Source organism: Callionymus lyra, chromosome 12, assembly GCF_982586985.1.
Source record: "Callionymus lyra chromosome 12, fCalLyr1.hap1.1, whole genome shotgun sequence".
Classification (NCBI taxonomy): domain Eukaryota; kingdom Metazoa; phylum Chordata; class Actinopteri; order Syngnathiformes; family Callionymidae; genus Callionymus; species Callionymus lyra.
In genome coordinates this window covers 3,297,810-3,322,920 of record NC_141829.1, presented here as the reverse complement: position 1 = coordinate 3,322,920, position 25,111 = coordinate 3,297,810, and the positions used below count along the sequence as shown (strand labels likewise).

The window sequence follows — 25,111 nt, the reverse complement described above, 5'->3', positions numbered from 1 at the left end:
TTAAAAACATAAAATTAAAGGGAAATAAATGTCATTTTAAATTGAAAAAATGTATTGAACTACAATATTTGACTTTTGTTTTGTTTACAGTTTGTTAAAGAAGCGTCTGGTTTTAAAAACATAAAATTAATGGGAAATAAATGTCATTTTAGTTAAAAAAATTAATTTTAATTTTTGTTTACAGTTTGTTAAAGAAGCGTCTGGTTTTAAAAACATAAAATTAATGGGAAATAAATGTCATTTTAGTTAAAAAAATTAATTTTAATTTTTGTTTACAGTTTGTTAAAGAAGGGTCTGGTTTTAAAAACATAAAATTAATGTCATTTTTAGCTTTAATTTGAACCAAAATGTTTGACTTTTATTTTGTTTACAGTTTGTTAAAGAAGCGTCTGGTTTTAAAAACATAAAATTAATGGGAAATAAATGTCATTTTAGCTTTAATTTGAACTAAAATGTTTTACTTTTATTTTGTTTACAGTTTGTTAAAGAAGCGTCTGGTTTTAAAAACATAAAATTAATGGGAAATAAATGTTATTTTAGTTAGAAAAAATTTATTGAAGTACAATTTTTGACTATTGTTTTGTTTACAGTTTGTTAAAGAAGCGTCTGGTTTTAAAAACATAAAATTAATGGGAAATAAATGTCATTTTAGCTTTAATTTGAACTAAAATGTTTGACCTTTATTTTGTTTACAGTTTGTTAAAGAAGCGTCTGGTTTTAAAAACATAAAATTAAAGGGAAATAAATGTCATTTTAGTTTAAAAAATTAATTTTAATTTTTGTTTACAGTTTGTTAAAGAAGCGTCTGGTTTTAAAAACATAGAATGAATTTTGTTGATTTTGGGTGTTTTTGAACATAAAATGGTTGAATTTAACATCACATTTCAAACTTGGATTTTATTTTTAAATTGAAATTATATTTATTTTAAACATTACATTATTTTATTTTTAATTATTAACTTAAATATAAATATATTCTATTTTGATTCAGTATCATTTATTACTTGTTTTAAATTCTACAAAAAAGAAGAAGAAGGAATTATTGAATGTATCTATTCCCAAAATAACAAATAAATAATAAAAAATACATGTATTCTAAAATAAAAAAAGGATTAAAAACATTTAAAAGTTGAGTCAAATCTTCTGACGCCTCTGATGATCTCGTGTTCATGGATCTGTGATAAAACCAGGAGGCGGATCATGTCACCGGGCCGGGGGGCTAGGCGTGTCACTGCGTGTCACAGTCACTGCTTGCGCACGGAGCCACGCCGTGCCTGCCTGTCCCACTGTACGCCGGCGCCGTCGTGACCTCACCTGTTCACCTGTTCACCTGTTCACCTGTTCACCTGCGTCACCTGCTTCACCTGCTTCTGTCCGAACATCTGTGTGCGACAAACACAAAACTACACTCAGTTGTTACTCGTGCACGATCAGGATTCACGGGGCTTTAGAGTTCTGGACACGACTGGAACTGGATTGATTTTTGATATAAGAAGTTAATTTTTAAGTTTGTTTAAACAGATTAACTTTCAAGATTCACCATGTGTTGCATGAAGTACAACTAAAAAGTAACTAGAGAGTAAAAAAAAAAATTAAGACTAAAATAAAGACTAAATGACGGTCGCCAGGACCTGGACCAACACCTGGACCAACACCTGGACCAGCACCTGGACCTATCCCATCTTCATTGCACTAAAGGCAGGGGACACCCTGGACAGGACACCAGTCTGTCTCAGGACACACTAAGACAGACAACCATTCACACACACACTCTTATCTACGTACAATATCCCTGACGTTCTCAATCAACCTCTGTATGTTTCTGGACTGTGGGAGGAAACCGGAGTGCCCGGAGTAAACCCACACAACACGGGAGAACATAGAAACTCAAACACAGAAAGGTCACAAGTTGCCTCCCTCCTGACCTGGAAGTGAACCATCAACCCCCTGAGAAACAAATCTTAAAAAATTGATATTTATTGTGAGTTGCTTGTTACACTCTTTGCAGACGACTATCGATTATACAACAAAACACACAAACAAATACACACTTGAGTTGCACTTCTTTACTCTAAAATAATTAGATTGAAAAACTAAATGTGTCTTTCTTTTATTATAAGAAGGACATTATACATGTATCACACAAATATCTCTTATAATCTCAGAACATTGTATGGATTCACTAGAGAAGTTCTGCTGAAAAGAGGTTGAACGTCTATAAAAAAGTAAATAATTAAAAGGATGAAAGATTGAAAGACGTGTTCGTTCATGCATGAAGAAACATCAACACCTCCAACAACATCAATTAGCACGAGTCCACGCCGCGAACCTCCGTCCTTAAATGTCAAACACGCCGCGACACCAGGTCCAAACATGTTTTGCAGCAGAATCCATATGAAAGTTTAATGAAAACCAGCGTCGGAACCACCGACTTGTAAAACCCTCGCAGCCGGACCTGATTGCAGCGACTCACACTCGCACAAAAGCTGGACTCCCCGGAGACCCCGGACGCTTCCCGGGCAAATGGAGCTTAATTAATATTAATCTAGTGAGGCTCCTGCGGGAGATCTTTCTATGGAAGAACAGTTTCCTCGGAGCCAGGAGTCCTCAGACCCGCGTCCTCTGTCGTGGTCCACGACTCTGGGTTTTGTCGCAGGACGTGAACACGGAGGCGCTTGAATTTGAATTGATCTCAGAGATGTTGAACCTCGTGAAGGTAGAAGATACTTCTACGTGGCCTCGAACGTCCCTTTTGATGCCTCGAAGTGATCGACGGCAAGAGGCCGCAGCCCGTCGACGAGTGTCGTCTTTAACTTTGAAAATAATCACTGGATATTACTGGGAATAAAGCTCCTGATAAATGTCTCCATATTTCGGCATAATGTAAGTAAGTAAGTAAGTAAGTAATATTTATTTATATAGCGCTTTTCCAGACCAGGGTCACAAAGCGCTTAGACAATCAAAACAATATTCAAAAAAGTACATACTTTAAAGATCAAGATAATACTGAGAACAACACAGGAGTTCGAGAAATTCAAGGAAAAGCCTGAACAAATAGAAACGTCTTAAGATGTTTCTTGAAGGAGTCAGTAGATCATCAAACACAGATGTTTCTTGAAGGAGTCAGTAGATCATCAAACACAGATGTTTCTTGAAGGAGTCAGTAGATCATCAAACACAGATGTTTCTTGAAGGAGTCAGTAGATCATCAAACACAGATGTTTCTTGAAGGAGTCAGTAGATCATCAAACACAGATGTTTCTTGAAGGAGTCAGTAGATCATCAAACACAGATGTTTCTTGAAGGATTCAGTAGATCCATCAAGAGCAAAGAGAGAGAAGATCGTTCCAAAGCTTAGGAGCAACAGCCTGAAAAGATTTCTCTCCTCTGGTCCTGAGTCGTGTGCGTGGAACCATAAGTAGATTCTGATCCACAGACCTCAGAGCCCGAGCTGGGGTGTAAGGCTGGATCAGATCAGTGTTAGTTTTGACAAATCATTGTTTATCTGGTTAAATATATTCATTAATTTTCTATCGCTTTATCCCTTATGGTTGTCGCGGGGAGACTGGAGTCTATCCCAGTATCATAGGGCGAGAGGCAGGGGACACCCTGGACAGGACGCCAGTCTGTCTCAGGACACACTAAGACAGACAACCATTAGCACACAAGGTCTTATCTATGTAAATTTTGCAGTTTTCCATCAACCTCTGTATGTTTTTGGGCTGTGGGAGGAAACCAGAGTGCCCGGAGTAAACCCACGCGACACTCAGAGAACGTAGAAACTCAAACACAGAAAGGTCAGAGGTTAACTCCCTCAAAACCTGGAAGTGAACCATCAACCCCTGAGAAACAAATCTTAGAAAATTGATATTTATTGTGATTTGCTTGTTACACTCTTTGCAGACGACTATCGATTCTATTCTGCAGCTTAGACGTATTTATTTGAAATATAAATTAATATTGACTATAAATGTACGTTATGTTTAATCCATGTCCTTCTCAAATTTGGATAGTGTTCAGAGTACATGGAAAATCTTACTTTATATTACTGAATATTTATTGAATATTGAATGATTTTGTCATTTTGTAACATTTCAATGAATTATATATATAGTCGTAGCATCGCCAGCATCAGCGCAGAAAAGACGATGTCCAAGAAAACGATAAGAGAAACGTAAACATCCGCCTACTGTATTGTTGTCTTTTGGATTCGACTTGATATGAGTGACATTTCAAATGCTAAAAAAGGTATCTATAGACGTAAGTAACTGAAATTATAATAAAGTTAGAAACGAGCTGCTTGGCAGAGGGCTGTTTTAAGAATGTACCTTTAAGAGTGCTGAAATATATCGATGTCCGTTTTTGTATCGTGACTGTAAATACGAATATTAATAAGGTGCACAACTGTTTTGATTGCATTAAAAAGTACTTTTCAGTACTTTTAGAATTCGATTTTAAATATTTGGCGATTTCTTACCAGAAAATTAAAACATAAAAGCGAATTTAAATGCAAATTTTTCGGCTGAGAAATCGGACGAAAAACGTACTTATCAATAACCGACCGAAGCATCGAGTGTGTTTGTTACTCGGCCAATCGGTGGCAGTCGCTGCCGCATGACCACGCCCCTGCCTTCTCTTTCTAACAATGGCCACGCCCCTTCCACACATGCTGGACAGAAGAACTACACAATAAAATCAACCACAGGGTCGTTAGACTTGGTTTTGACTGGAAACTCACTCAAAACCTGGTTATTATTAGCAGGTATTATGATCCTGTGGTTGATATTATTGTGTAGTTCTTTGTCTTCCTTTTGTCAAAACATGCTCGATGCTTCGGTGTGTTATTGATAAGTATGTTTTCGTTTTGCGCCACATTTCTCAACAAACGCAAGCGTGCTTGAGTTTGTGAATTTTGTGTACTTGCAGCAGTGGATTTGTGCACTTGTAAAACTTATATCTGAGAACTTTATTATCCTTTAAAAATGGTAAATGATGAGCTTCCAAGAACTGACACAAATATACTCTCTAAAGTAGATCCTTGCAGTTACGGGACTTCTATGACAAACAAATGAAACCAAACATGAATGAAAACAGAAATATATAATCCAAACTTTGATTGGAACCTATGACGGCAAGAAGTGTAAAATGGTCTCAACATTATTCAAGCAATTGATGGAAACTAAGGGAAAGACAACAAATGATGTAAAAGAAAAGTGGGAGAAAGAGTTCCATATCAGTAGAAGTCAAGAAGAATGGTCACATTAACGACATCTTCTCGTGTCTGGAGGGAACACTGCTGGAAAAATGTAATAAGATATTTCATTACACCACAAATTAAAAGCAGTCATCGGACCAGTCGTGTTGGAGAGATTGTAACGAAGTCAATGTCGATGCTCATGTTTTCTGATATTGCTCTAAAATCACGAAACATTGGAAGGATGTGCATGAAGCAGTTGAAAACATCTCAGGCTCTAATATTCCACCTGCATGTTCAATTCTGTACCTGGGCTTAAATTCAAACATTGTAAACAAGGAAGTCAAATATTTATTTAAAATACTAGTGGCAGCCGCTAAGAAGGCCATTAGCAAAAAATGGCACAATACGAAAACCAGCAACAGTGGAGGAATGGACTCACATTGTCAAAGGAGTTTTTGAAATGGAATTTTTAACCCACAGGATAAAGACACAAGAAGACAAATTTATTGAAAAATGGAAAAAGTGGAGTCTGTTTACACAACAACGACACCTGGGAAATACTGGGACTGTATCAGTGTGTACTTTATATATTGAAAGATGCAAAGAAACATGCGTTGTTGGTTTTTTATTTTCTGTGATTTAGTGTGTTTGCCTTCATATGGAAAACTCTAATAAAACTTAAGTTTTGAAAAAAAAAAGGTAAATCGCCAAGTATGAGAAACTACTTCTTTGACATCAAATCTGTTTTGAACCTTATTTACCTTCGTAGTAAATTAAATGACTGCATGTATTTGATAAATGAAACATGGTTTTGTAGAAGATGTTAAAAACATGGCTTCAAAGAAAGCTCAGATAAAAGAAGGTTAAATCATTTTTATTAAACTGAAAATACTCCTGTGCGACGAGACGTTTAGAACTTACGTCGACTATAAACACATCATCAAATAAACTCTTGTTTTCCGGTCAACGAGACGGAAAACGAGTCCACAGAAAGCGTGGTGTTCATCCTCCTGACTTCCCTCTTCTTTATCTCGCCTCCCCCTCTGCCTTCATATCTCTCAGGGAGGTTCGTGAGTACGCCGAGGGGTCGGCGTGTGTGGAGTGTGACGCCCAGTGCGAGCGCGCCGACGGTGACTCTTTGACCTGTCACGGTCCGGTAAGCTCTTTTCCCAGAGACTGCAATATTGAAGGAGCTTTAAGTATTCATGTCGCCGCCGTCGCCTCCTGGCTGGAGAGACTTCTGCGGGATTCATGCTGTAAATGTGCTTCAAATCTTTGACCTTCGTGCGCCGACGACGCGGGTTTGTGCGCCGTGTCAAGGTCGTCCGCGGTCGGCTGCAGCGGATCCCGATGAGTGGACTTGAGGCCGTACTTTTAGAAGTTTGAGGGTTTGATTCCTCGTTTGGATCAGATGTATGAGCGGAGATCGTGGAGGTCGACGAGTTGATGATGATGATGATGATGGTGATGAAGATGATGATGATGATGATGGTGATGGTGATGGTGATGAAGATGAAGATGATGATGATGAAGATGAACATGATGGTGATGATGATGAAGATGATGATGATGATGAAGATGAAAATGAAGATGACGATGATGATGATGATGATGGAGATTATAATAATGAAGATGAGGATGAAGTTGATGATGATGGTGATGATGATGATGAAGATGATGATGATGATGATGAAGTTGATGAAGATGATGGTGATGATGATGATGATGATGGAGATTATAATGATGAAGATGAGGATGAAGTTGATGATGATGATGGTGATGATGATGATGAAGTTGAGGATGATGATGATGAAGTTGATGAAGATGATGATGATGATGATGAAGATGAACATGATGGTGATGATGATGATGATGATGAAGATGAACATGATGGTGATGATGATGATGATGAAGATGAACATGATGAACATGATGATGATGATGAACATGATGGTGAAGATGAACATGATGATGATGATGAAGATGAACATGATGAAGAAGATGATAATGATGATGAAGATGAAGATGACGGTGATGATGATGAAGATGATGATGATGATGATGATGAAGATGAACATGATGAAGAAGATGATAATGATGATGAAGATGAAGATGACGGTGATGAAGATGAACATGATGGTGATGATGATGAAGATGATGATGATGATGAAGATGAACATGAAGATGACGATGATGATGAACATGATGGTGAAGATGAACATGATGATGTTAATGATGATGATGAAGATGAACATGATGAAGAAGATGATAATGATGATGAAGATGAAGATGACGGTGATGAAGATGATGATGATGATGATGAAGATGACGATAATGATGATGATGAAGATGAACATGATGAAGAAGATGATGATGATGATGATGAGTGAAGTTGTTTGTGGTGAAGGTCGTGTTGATTCGGTTGATTCGCTCCCAGACGATGAAGAAATCCATCAGCAGAGACAGTTAATGAAATGCTTCACGTTCAGTGTTTGCTTGAAACAAACGTCCTCCTGACACTGTGTTTGTCCAGAGGCTGGATTTGCTTTAGTTTCCTTCTTGGTTCGATAAGGTTGTCACGTCAAACACGTCCCTTTACGTGCCACTAATGATGAGAGGTTCTCCAGTCAGAGTGTAGTCAAGCCTACATCAGTTCCTGGCTCCACTTCTTATCTTCTTTCCTTATCTCAGATCTTCTAGGATTCTCACGCGTTCACTGTGTCCTGGTTCTTGCAAAGCTAATGGAAAGATTACTGACAGAATATTAATGTTTTTTTCCGGATATTGTTATTTTCAAAGTGTGTACAACATACATTAATTTGATTTAAATGTACAATTAACAAATATACAAATATTCACATGATCACATGACAAGTTTGATCCAGTAGCTCGGGACTCTATTAGTATTGTCTGGTGACTCTATTATAGCAACATTTTATGTTGAATTTAAAATACTATACATTTAAAAATACAGAATTTTTAATGAAACATTTTTAATTATTGGATTCAGAATATTGTGTTTGTAGAAGAAATTAATGAATTATGAAAATATTAGAGATTTATAGAATATAAATGGTATAAAATAGAATAGATGGATAGAAATTATTGATTTAAATTATTAAAAAAAATAGAAATGCTAAAAAACAAAAATGTCAACAACAAAATTCCGAATCAAAATTTGAAACATTAACTTGAACCATCACTATTGTGAAGACACAAGATATACTTACAATAACTCGAAAACAAAATCCAATCAAATAAATAAATACAAATTGAATAAAAAGACTTTGAAACTCAGACGAGGACTGACCTGTTTAACTGAAGAAGTCTGGCTCAGCACGAAAATACTCTAATAAAACATCCGTGTTGTTAGTGACTTCATTTATAGTTAATTAATCACTGAGAACCGCAACAGATTCAACGACGAGGGAGGAAATATGAGTTTCTCTCTAGACTTCCAACGATGCTGGGACGAAAACACAACACCTAAAGTGTAGAGAAAGAGTCAACGATGATGGTGTTCCAAGAAAGATGATGAAAAAAAATGATATAAAATAAAAAAGGGAACCTTTTCCTTGAGGTCATTTAAAGAAACGGTGTCTTTGTAATGGCCACCACATATTCCCCTGCAGGATGTGTGAAAATGAACTTGATTCAAGGTGATAATTCAAAGGATGAAGTGAATATAAAAAGTGTTAAATGGATCTCCATCCCATCATTGATCCGAGGCCCGGAACACGCGTGACGAGTTCGTCCAGTGAGTTTAGAAAAGAGCGTCCGTGTTGATTCTGTCACGGTGTTGAAGTGCTGGACATTGACTGGTGTTGATCTGATGTTATTCAGCCGCGAGATATTCTTCAGCTCTGCTGATTGGACACGGTCGTCTGGCGCTTCTTGTCCTCCCTCCCTATATTAGCTCCATAAATCCTGTTCTAGGCGGATAGTTATGGTCATTGTGTGCTTATTATCTGCCTCCTCCGCGCAACCTGCTTTATGTGTCTCGTCTGCGCCGCCGTCTCTCTTCCCGCCGTCCTCATCTCGCCGTCTCTCTTCCCGCCGTCCTCATCTCGCTGTCTCTCTTCCCGCCGTCTCTCTTCCCGCCGTCCTCATCTCGCTGTCTCTCTTCCCGCCGTCTCTCTTCCCGCCGTCCTCATCTCGCTGTCTCTCTTCCCGCCGTCTCTCTTCCCGCCGTCCTCATCTCGCTGTCTCTCATCTCGCCGTCTCTCTTCCCGCCGTCCTCATCTTGCCGTGTCTCTTCCCGCCGTCCTCATCTCGCCGTCTCTCTTCCCGCCGTCCTCATCTCGCCGTGTCTCTTCCCGCCGTCCTCATCTCGCCGTCTCTCTTCCCGTCGTCCTCATCTCGCCGTGTCTCTTCCCGCCGTCCTCATCTCGCCGTCTCTCTTCCCGTCGTCCTCATCTCGCCGTGTCTCTTCCCGCCGTCCTCATCTCGCCGTCTCTCTTCCCGCCGTCCTCATCTCGCCGTGTCTCTTCCCGCCGTCCTCATCTCGCCGTGTCTCTTCCCTCCGTCCTCATCTCGCCGTCTCTCTTCCCGCCGTCCTCATCTCGCCGTGTCTCTTCCCGCCGTCCTCATCTCGCCGTGTCTCTTCCCGCCGTCCTCATCTCGCCGTCTCTCTTCCCGTCGTCCTCATCTCGCCGTGTCTCTTCCCGCCGTCCTCATCTCGCCGTGTCTCTTCCCGCCGTCCTCATCTCGCCGTGTCTCTTCCCGTCGTCCTCATCTCGCCGTGTCTCTTCCCGCCGTCCTCATCTCGCCGTGTCTCTTCCCGCCGTCCTCATCTCGCTGTCTCTCTTCCCGCCGTCCTCATCTCGCCGTCTCTCTTCCCGCCGTCCTCATCTCGCCGTGTCTCTTCCCGCCGTCCTCATCTTGCTGTGTCTCTTCCCGCCGTCTCTCTTCCCGCCGTCCTCATCTCAACATCTCTCTTCCCGCTGTCCTCATCTCGACATCTCTCTTCCCGCCGTCCTCATTTCGCCATCTCTCTTCCCACCGTCCTCATCTCGCCGTGTCTCTTCCCGCCGTCCTCATCTCGCCGTGTCTCTTCACGCCGTCCTCATCTCGCCGTGTCTCTTCCCGCCGTCCTCATCTCGCCATCTCTCTTCCCGCCGTCTCTCTTCCCGCCGTCCTCAGTCCTCATCTCGCCGTCTCTCTTCCCGCCGTCCTCATCTCGCCTTCTCTCTTCCCACCGTCCTCATCTCGCCGTCTCTCTTCCCGCCGTCCTCATCTCGCCTTCTCTCTTCCCGCCGTCATCATCTCGCCGTTTCTCTTCCCGCCGTCCTCATCACGCCGTCCTCATCTCGCCGTCTCTCTTCCCACCGTCCTCATCTCGCCGTCTCTCTTCCCGCCGGCCTCATCCCGCCGTCTCTATTCCCGCCGTCCTCATCTCGCCGTGTCTCTTCCCGCCGTCCTCATCTCGCCGTCTCTCTTCCCGTCGTCCTTATCTCGCCGTCTCTCTTCCCACCGTCCGCATCTCGCCGTCTCTCTTCCAGCCGGCCTCATCCCGCCGTCTCTATTCCCGCTGTCCTCATCTCGCCGTGTCTCTTCCCGCCGTCCTCATCTCGCCGTGTCTCTTCCCGCCGTCCTCCTCTCGCCGTCTCTCTTTCCGCCGTCCTCATCTTGCTGTGTCTCTTCCCGCCGTCTCTCTTCCCGCCGTCCTCATCTCAACATCTCTCTTCCCGCCGTCCTCATCTCGCCGTGTCTCTTCCCGCCATCCTCATCTCGCCGTGTCTCTTCACGCCGTCCTCATCTCGCCGTGTCTCTTCCCGCCGTCCTCATCTCGCCGTGTCTCTTCCCGCCGTCCTCATCTCGCCATCTCTCTTCCCGCCGTCCTCATCTCGCCGTCTCTCTTCCCGCCGTCCTCATCTCGCCTTCTCTCTTCCCACCGTCCTCATCTCGCCGTCTCTCTTCCCGCCGTCCTCATCTCGCCTTCTCTCTTCCCGCCGTCCTCATCTCGCCGTCTCTCTTCCCGCCGTCCTCATCCCGCCGTCCTCATCTCGCCGTCTCTCTTTCCGCCGTCCTCATCTCGCCGTCTCTCTTCCCACCGTTCTCATCTCGCCGTCTCTCTTCCCGCCGTCCTCATCTCGCCATCTCTCTTCCCGCCGTCCTCATCTCGCCGTGTCTCTTCCCGCCGTCCTCATCTCGCCGTCTCTATTCCCACCGTCCTCATCTCGCCATCTCTCTTCCCGCCGTCCTCATCCCGCAGTCTCTATTCCCGCCGTCCTCATCTCGCCGTGTCTCTTCCCGCCGTCCTCATCTCGCCGTCTCTCTTCCCGCCGTCCTCTTCTCGCAGTGTCTGTTCCCGCCGTCCTCATCTCGCCGTCTCTCTTCCCGTCGTCCTTATCTCGCCGTCTCTCTTCCTGCTGTCCTCATCTCGCCATCTCTCTTCCCGCCGTCCTCATCTCGCCGTCTCTCTTCCCGCCGTCCTCATCTCGCCGTCTCTCTTCCCGCCATCCTCATCTCGCCGTCTCTCTTCCCGCCGTCCTCATCCAGCCGTCTCTATTCCCGCCGTCCTCATCTCGCCATCTCTCTTCCCACCGTCCTCATCTCGCCATGTCTCTTCCCGCCGTCCTCATCTTGCCATCTCTATTCCTGCCGTCCTCATCTCGCCGTCTCTCTTCCCGCCGTCCTCATCTCGCCGTCTCTCTTCCCGCCGTCCTCATCCAGCCGTCTCTATTCCCGCCGTCCTCATCTCGCCATCTCTCTTCCCACCGTCCTCATCTCGCCATGTCTCTTCCCGCCGTCCTCATCTTGCCATCTCTATTCCCGCCGTCCTCATCTCGCCGTCTCTCTTCCCGCCGTCCTCATCTTGCCGTCTCTCTTCCCGCCGTCCTCATCTCACCGTCTCTCTTCCCGCCGTCCTCATCTTGCCGTCTCTCTTCCCGCCGTCCTCATCTTGCCGTCTCTCTTCCCGCCGTCCTCATCCAGCCGTCTCTATTCCCGCCGTCCTCATCTCGCCGTGTCTCTTCCCGCCGTCCTCATCTCGCCGTCTCTCTTCCCGCCGTCCTCTTCTCGCAGTGTCTGTTCCCGCCGTCCTCATCTCGCCGTCTCTCTTCCCGTCGTCCTTATCTCGCCGTCTCTCTTCCTGCTGTCCTCATCTCGCCATCTCTCTTCCCGCCGTCCTCATCTCGCCGTCTCTCTTCCCGCCGTCCTCATCTCGCCGTCTCTCTTCCCGCCGTCCTCATCTCGCCGTCTCTCTTCCCGCCATCCTCATCTCGCCGTCTCTCTTCCCGCCGTCCTCATCCAGCCGTCTCTATTCCCGCCGTCCTCATCTCGCCATCTCTCTTTCCACCGTCCTCATCTCGCCATGTCTCTTCCCGCCGTCCTCATCTTGCCATCTCTATTCCTGCCGTCCTCATCTCGCCGTCTCTCTTCCCGCCGTCCTCATCTCGCCGTCTCTCTTCCCGCCGTCCTCATCCAGCCGTCTCTATTCCCGCCGTCCTCATCTCGCCATCTCTCTTCCCACCGTCCTCATCTCGCCATGTCTCTTCCCGCCGTCCTCATCTTGCCATCTCTATTCCCGCCGTCCTCATCTCGCCATCTCTCTTCCCGCCGTCCTCATCTCGCCGTCTCTCTTCCCACCGTCCTCATCTCGCCGTCTCTCTTCCCGCCGTCCTCATCTCGCTGTCTCTCTTCCCGCCGTCCTCAGCTCGCCGTCTCTCTTCCCGCCGTCCTCATCTCGCCTTCTCTCTTCCCGCCGTCCTCATCTCGCCGTGTCTCTTCCCGCCGTCCTCATCTCGCCGTGTGTCTTCCCGCCGTCCTCATCTCGCCGTCTCTCTTCCCGCTGTCCTAATCTCACCGTGTCTCGCTGCCATACACTTGAATTTCCACGTCCTTCTCTGCATATCCTGTCGCCCTCCTCGTGTTTTCCCTTCACGTTATTCGACATGTTTTGTCGTGAAAACTGAAGTGCTCTTTTGTACGTCGTGTCGCTTTCTTTGTGTCGTTTTAACCAATAACCCACGTCGTACTGTCGTCCTCCACAGGGCCCCGAGCACTGTGTGAAGTGCCTGCATTACAAAGATGGCCCCAACTGTGTGGAGAAGTGTCCAGACGGCCTACAGGGCGCCAACAGTTTTATTTTCAAGTACGCCGAAGCCAACGACGAGTGCCATCCGTGCCACGCCAACTGCACTCAGGGGTGAGTGAGCCTCTCGCATCTTCTGCCGGTCAATATACTTATTGATCTCCACAGAGAGATCAAGTCAAATACACGTTTTATTTTTATGATTAACTGGGATAAGTCGCTGAACTGAACCGTTTCTTTAAGCCGGGCGACAGGCTGGGTTAGAGATTGAGGGTGATACACCAAGATCAAGAGTGAGACCAACGCTATAGTGAAGGGAAGGTCCAAAAGTTCAGCTCCGGTCTCCCTTCTAAAGCAAAAACTGATCCGTAGTATTAAGTTCCTGTTTGTATAGATGTTTTTGTAAAGACGTAATTTGATTCACCAGACGAGTCTAGAAAAGTAGAAACAAAACCGAGACTTCAAGTCCATTTAAAGTCAACAAAATCTGCAAATTGGTTGAAAAAAAACCTGCTTTAAATTCATGTATTAAGAGATTATTATTGTTTTCTAAAATTTTCTAACCGTAAACGAGAAACTTGTGTTTGTCTTGGTATCTTTTAGTTAATTTTCAATTAAAATGAATCTGGATTTCTGTATATAAATGAATAATACACTGTTATTGAAGCAGAGAATGTAAAATACACAACTTTTTTAATTGTAAAAATAAATGTTTTCAAGCTTTTTATAATAACAATTATAGAAAAACACCTCGAGGTGAAGCTGAAGAACAGTAGATGATTCTTTGTTTCCTGTTAATAAAAATAGAGGACCAGGCTATTATTTCTGAATCAATGGTTATGTTTGTGGCTCCTACTCGATTAAACCCTTGAATAATCTTTAACGTTAAACAATACTTCCCAAAAAAGATCATTTTTAAACTGAAATAAACACTTTGGGACGAGCTTGTTTTCTCGGGAGTTCAACCACAAAAGGATTGATGGTAAAATAACATGTTCAAGTCAAATTAGTATTTAATAAAGAGTAAATAATAACATTAGACATCATCAGAGGCGGAAGGTTCTTGGTTTTACATAAATACAAAAGGCATCAAACAAGTTTTGATCATTTAAATCACATACTATTGTCACTTTATGAATGATAAGATTTATTCCAGCATTAGTTACATCTTCAAATTGTGTCTCAAAATAGTTTACAATTAAACATGAAAATACAAATTATGTTAGATTTCTAAAGGGAAAAGGAATATAAGTTTACTTCTATTAAAGTAAACGAAATATTACGATATCATTAATTTATAATGTGTATTTTTTCTGCTTTTTTCAGTTAAACTATACTTCAATCAAACAAATGTAGAAACGTTGATCATCTCTAAGTGTGCGTCTGTTGTTGTGTGTGTGTTGTTGTGTGTGTTGTTGTGTGTGTCGTTGTGTGTGTCGTTGTGTGTGTCGTTGTGTGTGTCGTTGTGTGTGTCGTTGTGTGTGTTGTTGTGTGTGTCGTTGTGTGTGTTGTTGTGTGTGTCGTTGTGTGTGTCGTTGTGTGTGTTGTTGTGTGTGTCGTTGTGTGTGTTGTTGTGTGTGTCGTTGTGTGTGTTGTTGTGTGTGTCGTTGTGTGTGTCGTTGTGTGTGTCGTTGTGTGTGTCGTTGTGTGTGTCGTTGTGTGTGTCGTTGTGTGTGTCGTTGTGTGTGTCGTTGTGTGTGTTGTTGTGTGTGTCGTTGTGTGTGTTGTTGTGTGTGTCGTTGTGTGTGTCGTTGTGTGTGTCGTTGTGTGTGTCGTTGTGTGTGTCGTTGTGTGTGTTGTTGTGTGTGTCGTTGTGTGTGTCGTTGTGTGTGTTGTTATGTGTGTCGTTGTATGTGTTGTTGTGTGTGTTGTTGTGTGTGTCGTTGTGTGTGTCGTTGTGTGTGTCGTTGTGGTGTTGTTGTGTGTGTTGTTGTGTGTGTGTCGTTGTATGTGTTGTTGTGTGTGTCGTTGTGTGTGTCGTTGTGTGTGTTGTTGTGTGTGTCGTTGTATGTGTTGTTGTGTGTGTCGTTGTATGTGTTGTTGTGTGTGTCGTTGTGTGTGTTGTTGTGTGTGTCGTTGTATGTGTTGTTGTGTGTGTTGTTGTGTGTGTGTCGTTGTATGTGTCGTTGTGTGTGTCGTTGTGTGTGTCGTTGTGTGTGTCGTTGTGTGTGTCGTTGTGTGTGTTGTTGTGTGTGTCGTTGTATGTGTTGTTGTGTGTGTTGTTGTGTGTGTCGTTGTGTGTGTTGTTGTGTGTGTCGTTGTGTGTGTCGTTGTGTGTGTCGTTGTGTGTGTCGTTGTGTGTGTCGTTGTGTGTGTCGTTGTGTGTGTCGTTGTGTGTGTCGTTGTGTGTGTTGTTGTGTGTGTCGTTGTGTGTGTCGTTGTGTGTGTCGTTGTGTGTGTCGTGGCACCTGAGTCTGAAATCAAGACGTATAGTGTTAGTTCTGTCACAAACGTCTCCAGCTTGTTCAGCCGGTGATCACTTTATTCAACACTCAACCTGTTCCAGTGCGGCAGCAGTTTTGAGTCCGACTCCTCGGGGAGTTCATGTCATTTCCTGGCGTGTTCTTCCTCTGGAGTGACAGTGAGCAGCTCGCTGGAGCGCAACAATGCACTTGTAAATGTAGACACTTTGTCACAGGTACAGCTTCATAAGCAGGGCCGCCGCGGCCGAGCACGAGCCGGAGGAACGGAAATCAAAAGTGGCGTCAGAGGCGAGAACTAATCCAATCTCTGCATCTTCTTATCACTCAGTGGAGCTGCAGCGAGGCAGGCAGGCGGTGGAATCACTCGAGTGTTCCAGGAAATGTCAAAAGTGCACTTTATGGGATATTTGAAATGTCAACAGACGGCCAAGAGGGAAATGTACGGAAATGTATATCCAAAGAAAGTGTAGCAGAAGTCGGAGCAACATTTGTTTCTATAGATAGTTTTTAAGTTGAACTCAAGTGTGTATGTGCGTGTGTGTTGTTGTACTCGGAGAGGCTCTGAAGTATTACTTAGAAAGGCTCTGTAGTATTACTCTGAAAAGGCTCTGTAGTATTACTCAGAGAGGCTCTGTAGTATTACTCGGAGAGGCTCTGTAGTATTACTCGGAGAGGCTCTGTAGTATTACTCGGAGAGGCTCTGTAGTATTACTCAGAGAGGCTCTGAAGTATTACTTAGAAAGGCTCTGTAGTATTACTCTGAAAAGGCTCTGTAGTATTACTCAGGGAGGCTCTGAAGTATTACTTAGTAAGGCTCTGTAGTATTACTCTGAAAAGGCTCTGTAGTATTACTCAGAGAGGCTCTGAAGTATTACTTAGAAAGGCTCTGTAGTATTACTCTGTAAAGGCTCTGTAGTATTACTCGGAGAGGCTCTGTAGTATTACTCGGAGAGGCTCTGTAATATTACTCAGAGAGGCTCTGTAGTATTACTCTGAAAAGGCTCTGTAAAGGCTCTGTAGTATTACTCGGAGAGGCTCTGTAGTATTACTCGGAGAGGCTCTGTAATATTACTCAGAGAGGCTCTGTAGTATTACTCTGAAAAGGCTCTGTAGTATTACTCGGAGAGGCTCTGTAGAATTACTCTGAAAAGGCTCTGTAGTATTACTCGGAGAGGCTCTATAGTAGTACTCAGAGAGGCTCTGTAGTATTACTCTGAAAAGGCTCTGTAGTATTATTCGTAGAGGCTCTGTAGTAGTACTCAGATACGTGCACTCACACTCGTGCACTCACACTCGTGCACTCACACACTTGCACTCACACACGTGCACTCACACTCGTGCACTCACACACATGCACTCACACACTTGCACTCACTCACATGCACTCACACTCGTGCACTCACACTCGTGCACTCACACACATGCACTCACACACGTGCACTCACACTCGTGCACTCACACTCGTGCACTCACTCACATGCACTCACACACTTGCACTCACACACGTGCACTCACTCACATGCACTCACACACGTGCACTCACACTCGTGCACTCACTCACATGCACTCACACTCGTGCACTCACACTCGTGCACTCACACTCGTGCACTCACACACATGCACTCACACACGTGCACTCACACTCGTGCACTCACTCACATGCACTCACACTCGTGCACTCACACTCGTGCACTCACACTCGTGCACTCACACACATGCACTCACACTCGTGCACTCACACTCGTGCACTCACACACATGCACTCACACACGTGCACTCACACTCGTGCACTCACACTCGTGCACTCACTCACATGCACTCACTCACATGCACTCACACACTTGCACTCACACACGTGCACTCACACACTTGCACTCACACACGTGCACTCACACACGTGCACTCACACACGTGCACTCACACACGTGCACTCACACTATCACTTTGTTCAAACAGTCAAAATGGCTTCTGTGATCGCGGGATTCATCCGAAGACACAAACATGTCACTTATTCTTCCACCACTCGGGATAAGAAAAGCAAACATCGGTGTCACCGAGGTCGCCCCTGACGATGCTGAGTACAAGAGGACACATGACAATATTCTCTAGGTGGTCTATTGTTAGCACAGTGGTCCAGTAACAGAGACTCTGTAGACTTTAATCACCTCAGATTCCTTCAGATGATCAAAAACATACAGACATGGATGACACTTGGTTGTCTTTATGTGTGAGGATTGTGTGTCTTTACGTGTCTTTGTGTGTCTTTGTGTGTCACTGCTGACCTTTGACTTGGTGACAACACTTCCATGTTGTTGGACTGAACTAGTTGAACCAGCCAGTGTAGAAAAAACAAACAAAATAAAAATCTTATTCATGACTTCAGTGTCATATGTTCCCAGAGAAGCTCCATTGTTCAAGTGAAGGTCTACTCCAGGTACTCCAATCAGCCTCTACTTCAACAGAAGGAACCTCTTCAGTTGCTTTCATGACTCATTTAATAAGAAAAAATATTTAATTCGGTGAATGTTCTCAATAAAAATCATAACCCAATTCTGCCACATCCACCTTTTTTCTTGGGAGGAAATCAAGTCCGTTTAGTCGTTTAATATCCTTGGAAAAGAAATTGGACTGATTTGTCACAGGTGGCATCAGGGACCTGCCAAGTGAACGTTTGGCCAAGACTTTAACTCATGGAATGATCTGCAGAATCCATTTTCATTTTTTTTTAGGGCACAATTAAAAATCCAAATGCAAGTTTATTTGCTTTTCCTCTCGCGCCGCAGCTTCTCGGCAACATCCGACGAACGTACTCCGGATGAAAGCGCGTCTCTGAGGAGCAATAAAACTTCTGAAGTGAGCAGTAACACACCGTGAGCCGTGAAGTCGGATGCCAGTCGTGCCCAATTTGACACTTTGAAATGTAATAGTTGTATTAAATCACCAGGACGTATCTGGAGACGAAGCAGGTCCAGATGCAAACGCATCTGCAAATGTACGATGTGCGCACGAGCAACACGAGTCGACGTGAGGGAAATACGACGCTGTCACTGGACGTTTCCCAACATAATTGGTGTGAAATGACGTACAAAGACGATCCCTGGACTCTCGGTGTTTCACATCGAAGAGGTCCTCATGGCGGGAGTCTAGTTTTTCTCTCGAGTGATGAAGACACTTCTTCTACTATGGTAGTTGAAACTAATCATCAGGTCAGGAGTCGGAATAAAGTATTTTACTTTAACAAAGAACAGATTATCGTTGCACTATTTACTCGTATATAAGTGAGAAAGACACAGAGTTTACATGTGTGAGACCTTCCTGAAGCACAGAGCTGTTAGTTCGCTGTTATATCTTTTTCGCATTTTCACAAGCTGATAAAAATCTTTCTCCAAATGTTTCCACCGATGTTATTATTGCTCAAGGTCAGGGTCAGCATTCACTCCTTCGACGTTCGTAGTTATCTTTGTAAAGTTATCTTTAATCGCACTTAAAAGCGGTTAGGAAATGTGACGTCATAGTTTTAGCTCAGGACTTTGCCGTCAATAATTTATGCATAAAAAAAAAACTTTCTGGTTGATATTTTTATTATTTTATTATAGATATTTCAATAGTTTATTAGGAAGGTTTTGCTTCTTGTTTAAATATAATACAAGTATTGATGCATCAGTTCAGAGCAAATGTTACATTATTGTTGCAGTATGTCATAGTAGTATATTGTGAGGCTGATGAACTCAAATCACTGGATCACTAAAGAAGGAAAAAGAAAGAAATATGTATATTCTATTCAGAATTAATAGTATGTCTTGGAATAATCCATTCATTTTTGTGTCTTTAGCACTTCTGTCAAGTTAAATACATGAAGCGTTTCAGCACAAAAAAAAGACCGATTATTATTTTTAACAGATGAAGACAAGGGTTTAAAAAACGAACGCTGTGTTCTGTATGTCATCTTAATTCTTTTTTATTTTGTATTTTTGCATGTGTATTGTATTAACAGGTGTATTGGACCCAGACTGCAGGACTGCATAGGATGGATGGATCGGTAGGTTTTTTGAAATATTGTTCAATGCATTTGGATTTGATGTCCATGTGTTGAGACCATTTGAATATTGTGTTTAAGTTGATTGTGTTTCACACTAAAACTACCTTTAACATCTTCATTTCATCATTTAATTCATTAAACTATATATACAAGTTACAGATAACTGAGATGATTAATACAGAATATGTTAATACCATTAATGACATAATTATACATTAATACATATTTTAATACATAATGTAATATGTCCATATATAAATGTATAACTAAATATAAAAAAATGTGTGGATAAATATAAAAGTGCCAAAATATGTGAATAAATACAAAAAATAATTCTTCGCAGAACCGTGGTATTTTTGTGTATATATATACATTCATGTATTTATATATTTTCACTTATATTTATTTGTACTTTTAAATGGATGGATGGATTTTATCAATCTCTCGGGAGATCTCCTTCGGGAAATTGTTTTTCCAGTTCACAGCAGACGATAGTTTAATAAAAACAAGAACAAAGTGCAAATAAAAGAACAAACTGCAAATATAAAGTAAGTAAGTAATATTTATTTATATAGCCCTTTTCCAGACCAGGGTCACAAAGCACTTTAACAATCAAAACAATACTCAAAAAAGTATATACTTTAAAGATCAAGATAATACTGAGAACAACACAGGAGTTCCAGAAAAAGAACATAGATCCAAGGAAATAAACATAAAGTAAAGGATACAAAGATTAACATAGTTAAACATCATTATGTATTTCAATATTTATTTATTCAATTATTTATACTTTAAGTGTTTTTTTCAAATCCTTTTTTTTTTACTTTTTGTGTTTTATTTATTTGGACATTTCACCAGCAGTAAGAAAACCCAGTAGAACTGCAGATAAATGATGTGAATGAATGTGTATTTAGGTTCAAATTCCAGTTTTATTGGCGAGTTCAGCCTCCCCTGCAGGCCCGAGCCGAGCGCCCCTCGATAAACACCATGATATCAGGCGCGAGTACTTGACGCAGAAATAAACAAGTGTGGGAAAAACATCGGGAGAGACTTGATAGAGACCTCTTCAGGTCGGGCGCCGCTGACCCGGTGAGCCGATAAGCTCTTATCTGATGCGGAGGCTGCGAACATCAGGCGCATCCCGCTAACCTCCGGCTTAGACGCCTCACATCGTGTAAATCTCTACCTGCTGGAGGTATCGGCTGCCAGGCGTGATTGAAAGCTTCTTATCTGACGCCCGTGACTCTGCTGTCGACGGACGACACACTGAACCGTCCATCGGACGAGTCCAGGACTCACTTCTGGACCGTCGTGTTGATCTACTCGACTCAGAGTCAAGAGTCTGAAACTGAACCTGACGACAATATCTATGGAAGTCAATCAGTATTTTAACATTTGAAATGATGAAACTATTTATTAATTCATTTTCTATACAAATGAATCCCTTGTGGAGGTCACGAGGGGGGGGGGGGGGGGGGGCTATCCCAGTATCATAGGGCGAGAGGCAGGGGACACCCTGGACAGGACACCAGTCTGTCTCAGGACACACAAAGATAGACAACCATTCACACACACACTCATACCTATGGATAATTTTGTTTTTGGACTGTGGGAGGAAACCGGAGTGTCCGGAGTAAACCCACGCGACACGGGGAGAACATACTAACTACACACAGAAAGATCATAAGATAAGATAAGAAGTTGACTAACTCAAAACCTGGAAGCGAACCAGCAACCTTCTTGCTTTGGGGCGATTGCTCTAACCACTTTTTTTTTAATGTTATTTTTTCTGTTTAGTATTTGAGTATTTTTGTTATAATTGAACTTAATCATTAATATATGGAAAGTTGAACAAGTGTTTTATTTTAGATAACGTTTTTTTATTTGTATTAATATTGTCAATATAAATTCTTTAAATATTCTTATTACAATAATTCCCCCAAAAAAAACATTCACTTGATCGTCTTCGCATCACATGATTCGTTAAAGGTTTAATCAAGTCGTTTGGTTCTGTTTAGATAATGTCTGGTGTCACTATTATAACAATGTTTCTATTTTTTAATTAAGAAGGCTATGAATAAAAATAATTTAGAAAAAAAAATAAAAATATGTATTTTGGAATTATTTGAGTTAAAATATTATTATTAATGTACAAAAAAAAGTATACCTTTGAAAATACTTCATTAAAAAAATTAAATAATACTTATAAAGTTAAAAAAAAACATTTAAATAAACAAATTAGTAAATAAAAAAATTCCCCCAAAAAGATCAACATTTAATAAAAAGAACAAAGTACAAATACATAACAAAGTGCAAATTTAAAGTGCAAAGATCAAAGGAAATATGACAAAGACCTAAAAAGATACAAAAAATGTCATGTCAATGTCAACAACGGTTCTTTCAACTCAACGTCGAACATTGATTTAAATAATACTTATAAAGTAAAAAAAAAAACATTTAAATAAACAAATTATTAAATAAAAAAAATCCCCCCAAAAGATCAACATTTAAATACAGAAATGATTGAATGAAATTATTAAAATATTAATATTAATGTGTGGAAAAAACAAAACCATTGAAAATTCTAAATTAAAAAAAAATAATAATACTTATAAGTTAAAAAAAAAACATTTAAATAAACAAATGATTAAATTAAACTATTCCCCCCAAAAGATCAATCTTTAAATACAGAAATGAATGAATGAAATTATTAAAATATTAATATTAATGTGTGGAAAAAACAAAACCATTGAAAATTCTAAATAAAAAATAAATAAATAATACTTATAAATTAAAAAAAAACATTTAAATAAACAAATGATTAAATTAAACTATTACCCCCAAAAGATCAAGCTTTAAATACAGAAAGGATTGAATGAAATTATTAAAATATTAATATTAATGTGTGGAAAAAACAAAACCATTGAAAATTCTAAATAAAAAATAAATAAATAATACTTATAAATTAAAAAAAAAACATTTAAATAAACAAATGATTAAATTAAACTATTCCCCCCAAAAGATCAAGCTTTAAATATAGAAATGATTGAATGAAATTATTAAAATATTCCAAGTGTCAACATTGAAAATGTTAAATTCAACTTTCAATACTCTGTTGCCACTAATGTACTTCTATAATTATCAAAAACACATCAAAGTATTACAAACATTTGATGCTAAACTGAACGACTCGTCAAACTTCTGGTCGAGATGTTCGTTCACATCAGTGTTTAAATCGTTTCCTTTGAATCCAGAAGGTTTTGTTTTTAGAAACGTTTCATTCAGAAAAGCATGTTTGGATTCACACGTCTGGAAGCTTCCGTCTCTGGTTTAATTGACTGATGTAAGGACTTCCATGTCCTTCTCTCTCCAGAACGCCCCTGATTGCGGCCGGAGTGATCGGCAGCCTCTTCATGCTGGTGATCCTGGTGCTGAGCGTCGCCGTCTCTCTGCGGCGCAAGAACATCAAGAAGAAACGAGCCCTTCGACGGTTCCTGGAAACAGAGGTGAAGATGAAGTGATTGAAGGAGCGACACTTCAATGATGGAGGAGAAGAAGCTTCTTCTTCTGGGGTTCGGTTCATGATCCCCGAGGATCGAGCTCGTCTTCATGTGGACGAACCTTCAGTCATTTCTCACCTCGAGAATCATTTAATTCATGAAGGTTTTTTTTATAAACTTATCTTTGGAAATACAAACTAAATATATTTAATTTTAAATGAAAACAAGATGAACCATCACTTGGATGCTTTTTCTAAGATTCCTTTATTTTACTGATCCCAGGTCTTGATGAAAATGTATTTTGAATTATTGTTATTAGAAAATCAATGTCTATGTGTAAGAATGAAAGAAAAAATTACATTATATACATAAATATATATTTTTATTTAACATTTGATTGTAGCAACATATTACATTTAGTTATTTTAAAAGAAATGAATTGTTTTTAGTTTCAAGACTATGCATTCACCACGTATGTTTGAGACGTTCAAACAAGTCTTTCATCTTGGATTAGATTAGATTATATAGACTTTATTAATCCTCTGGAGATCTCCTTTGTGAAATGAGGTTTCCAGTTCACTAGGACGATAGAAGGTCCAGAAGGTTCATATAAAGCGAGAACAAGAACAAAGGGCAAATAAAAAGAACAAAGAACAAATACAAAACAAAGTGCAAATTTAAAGTGCAAAGATCAAAGGAAATATGACAAAGACCTAAAAAGATACAAACACTTCATGTCAAATTGATTTTTCTTCACGTTAAACCAATTCTGTTCGCATCAGTTTTTCTTAAAAACGGCGAATCAAATCAGGTGATCCTACATGTGTTCTTGGATCCATATCATGTACTGACACATGGCCACAAATGAAAGTTCTTTAACTGCAGTTTAACTCTGCTGATGTCACACCTGATGTCACAGGTCGTTGGTTCAGTTTCTGAAACACTCGGGTACAAAACTCCAGGGTTTAATCCTTGTTGTTTCATTCTGGTTATTTTTCAGTTTCAGTTTATTTAAAAGAACAATGTTCAGTTACATTAAAAAGATTCTGCACCAGTTTTAAAACAATGTTACTTTCCATGTATCGTCCTCAACAAAGATACAGACAGTTTACATAATACATCACATACAAATAAAGCAAAAACACAATAATATACAATTTAAATCTCATTGTGACCCCAAAAAAGTAAAAAAAAAAAATTCACACATGTGTGGGTCCTTGTATTATTTAGCATAACTTTAATTTTTATCTTTTTTCTTTATCTGGGTTGACAGAAAAGCTGATTTTCATTCAATACAATACAAATAATAGCAGGTAGGTAGAACTTTATTGATGAAATTGTTTTTTCCAATTAGCCACAGCAATACAGCAATTATTCATAAAAAAATAAATTAAATCAAATAAGAACAAGAACAAAGAGAAATCAAGAGAAAGAACAAGATGATACAATCTAAAGATAAAGATAAAGAACATAGATCAAAGAAAAATAACAAAGACAACGGATACAAAGACTAACATAGAACAGAACTTAATGATACTTTTACTCCACTCCTGCCCGAAAACTGAATCGTCAAATTCTTTAGTTATATTTATTTCAATGCAAAATGTACAATTTATTTTATTTATTTTTTATTTTTTAGTAGAATTAGTGCTTGCAGACAAGATAGAATTCCGTACTTTTTAATTTCCTAGAATTGTAAATTTGTTTCAAACCCTGAAACAAATGATCATTTTCTAAAACTGTAGATTTTTGAAGACTTTTGAATAAGTTTCGAAGGAGTAGGTTATTGAAGAACTTCCTCTCCAACTAAATCCATCTGTTAAATTTGTATAATAATGTTTCTCCTCCTTCATCGAGCACAAAGTAAAGAAACTCTCGGTCGTCGCCAACAGTTCTTCTTGTACGACACCTGAAGTG

The 25,111-nt window shown here is 41.0% G+C and overlaps 1 protein-coding gene across 3 annotated transcripts in view; it reads left to right on the top strand.

Annotated features, from left to right (window-relative positions):
• The window catches only part of erbb4b (erb-b2 receptor tyrosine kinase 4b), a 379,990-nt gene that overhangs the window by 296,953 nt on the left and 57,926 nt on the right, over window positions 1–25,111 (top strand). For 2 of the 3 annotated variants that reach the window (XM_087804856.1, XM_087804857.1), the window contains exons 14-17: window positions 6,260–6,353; window positions 13,192–13,346; window positions 19,650–19,694; window positions 23,068–23,200. In XM_087804856.1, the coding sequence (XP_087660982.1) occupies window positions 6,260–6,353; window positions 13,192–13,346; window positions 19,650–19,694; window positions 23,068–23,200 (427 nt within the window). The remainder of the gene's footprint in view (window positions 1–6,259; window positions 6,354–13,191; window positions 13,347–19,649; window positions 19,695–23,067; window positions 23,201–25,111) is intronic. The other variant, XM_087804859.1, reaches the window with a different exon arrangement.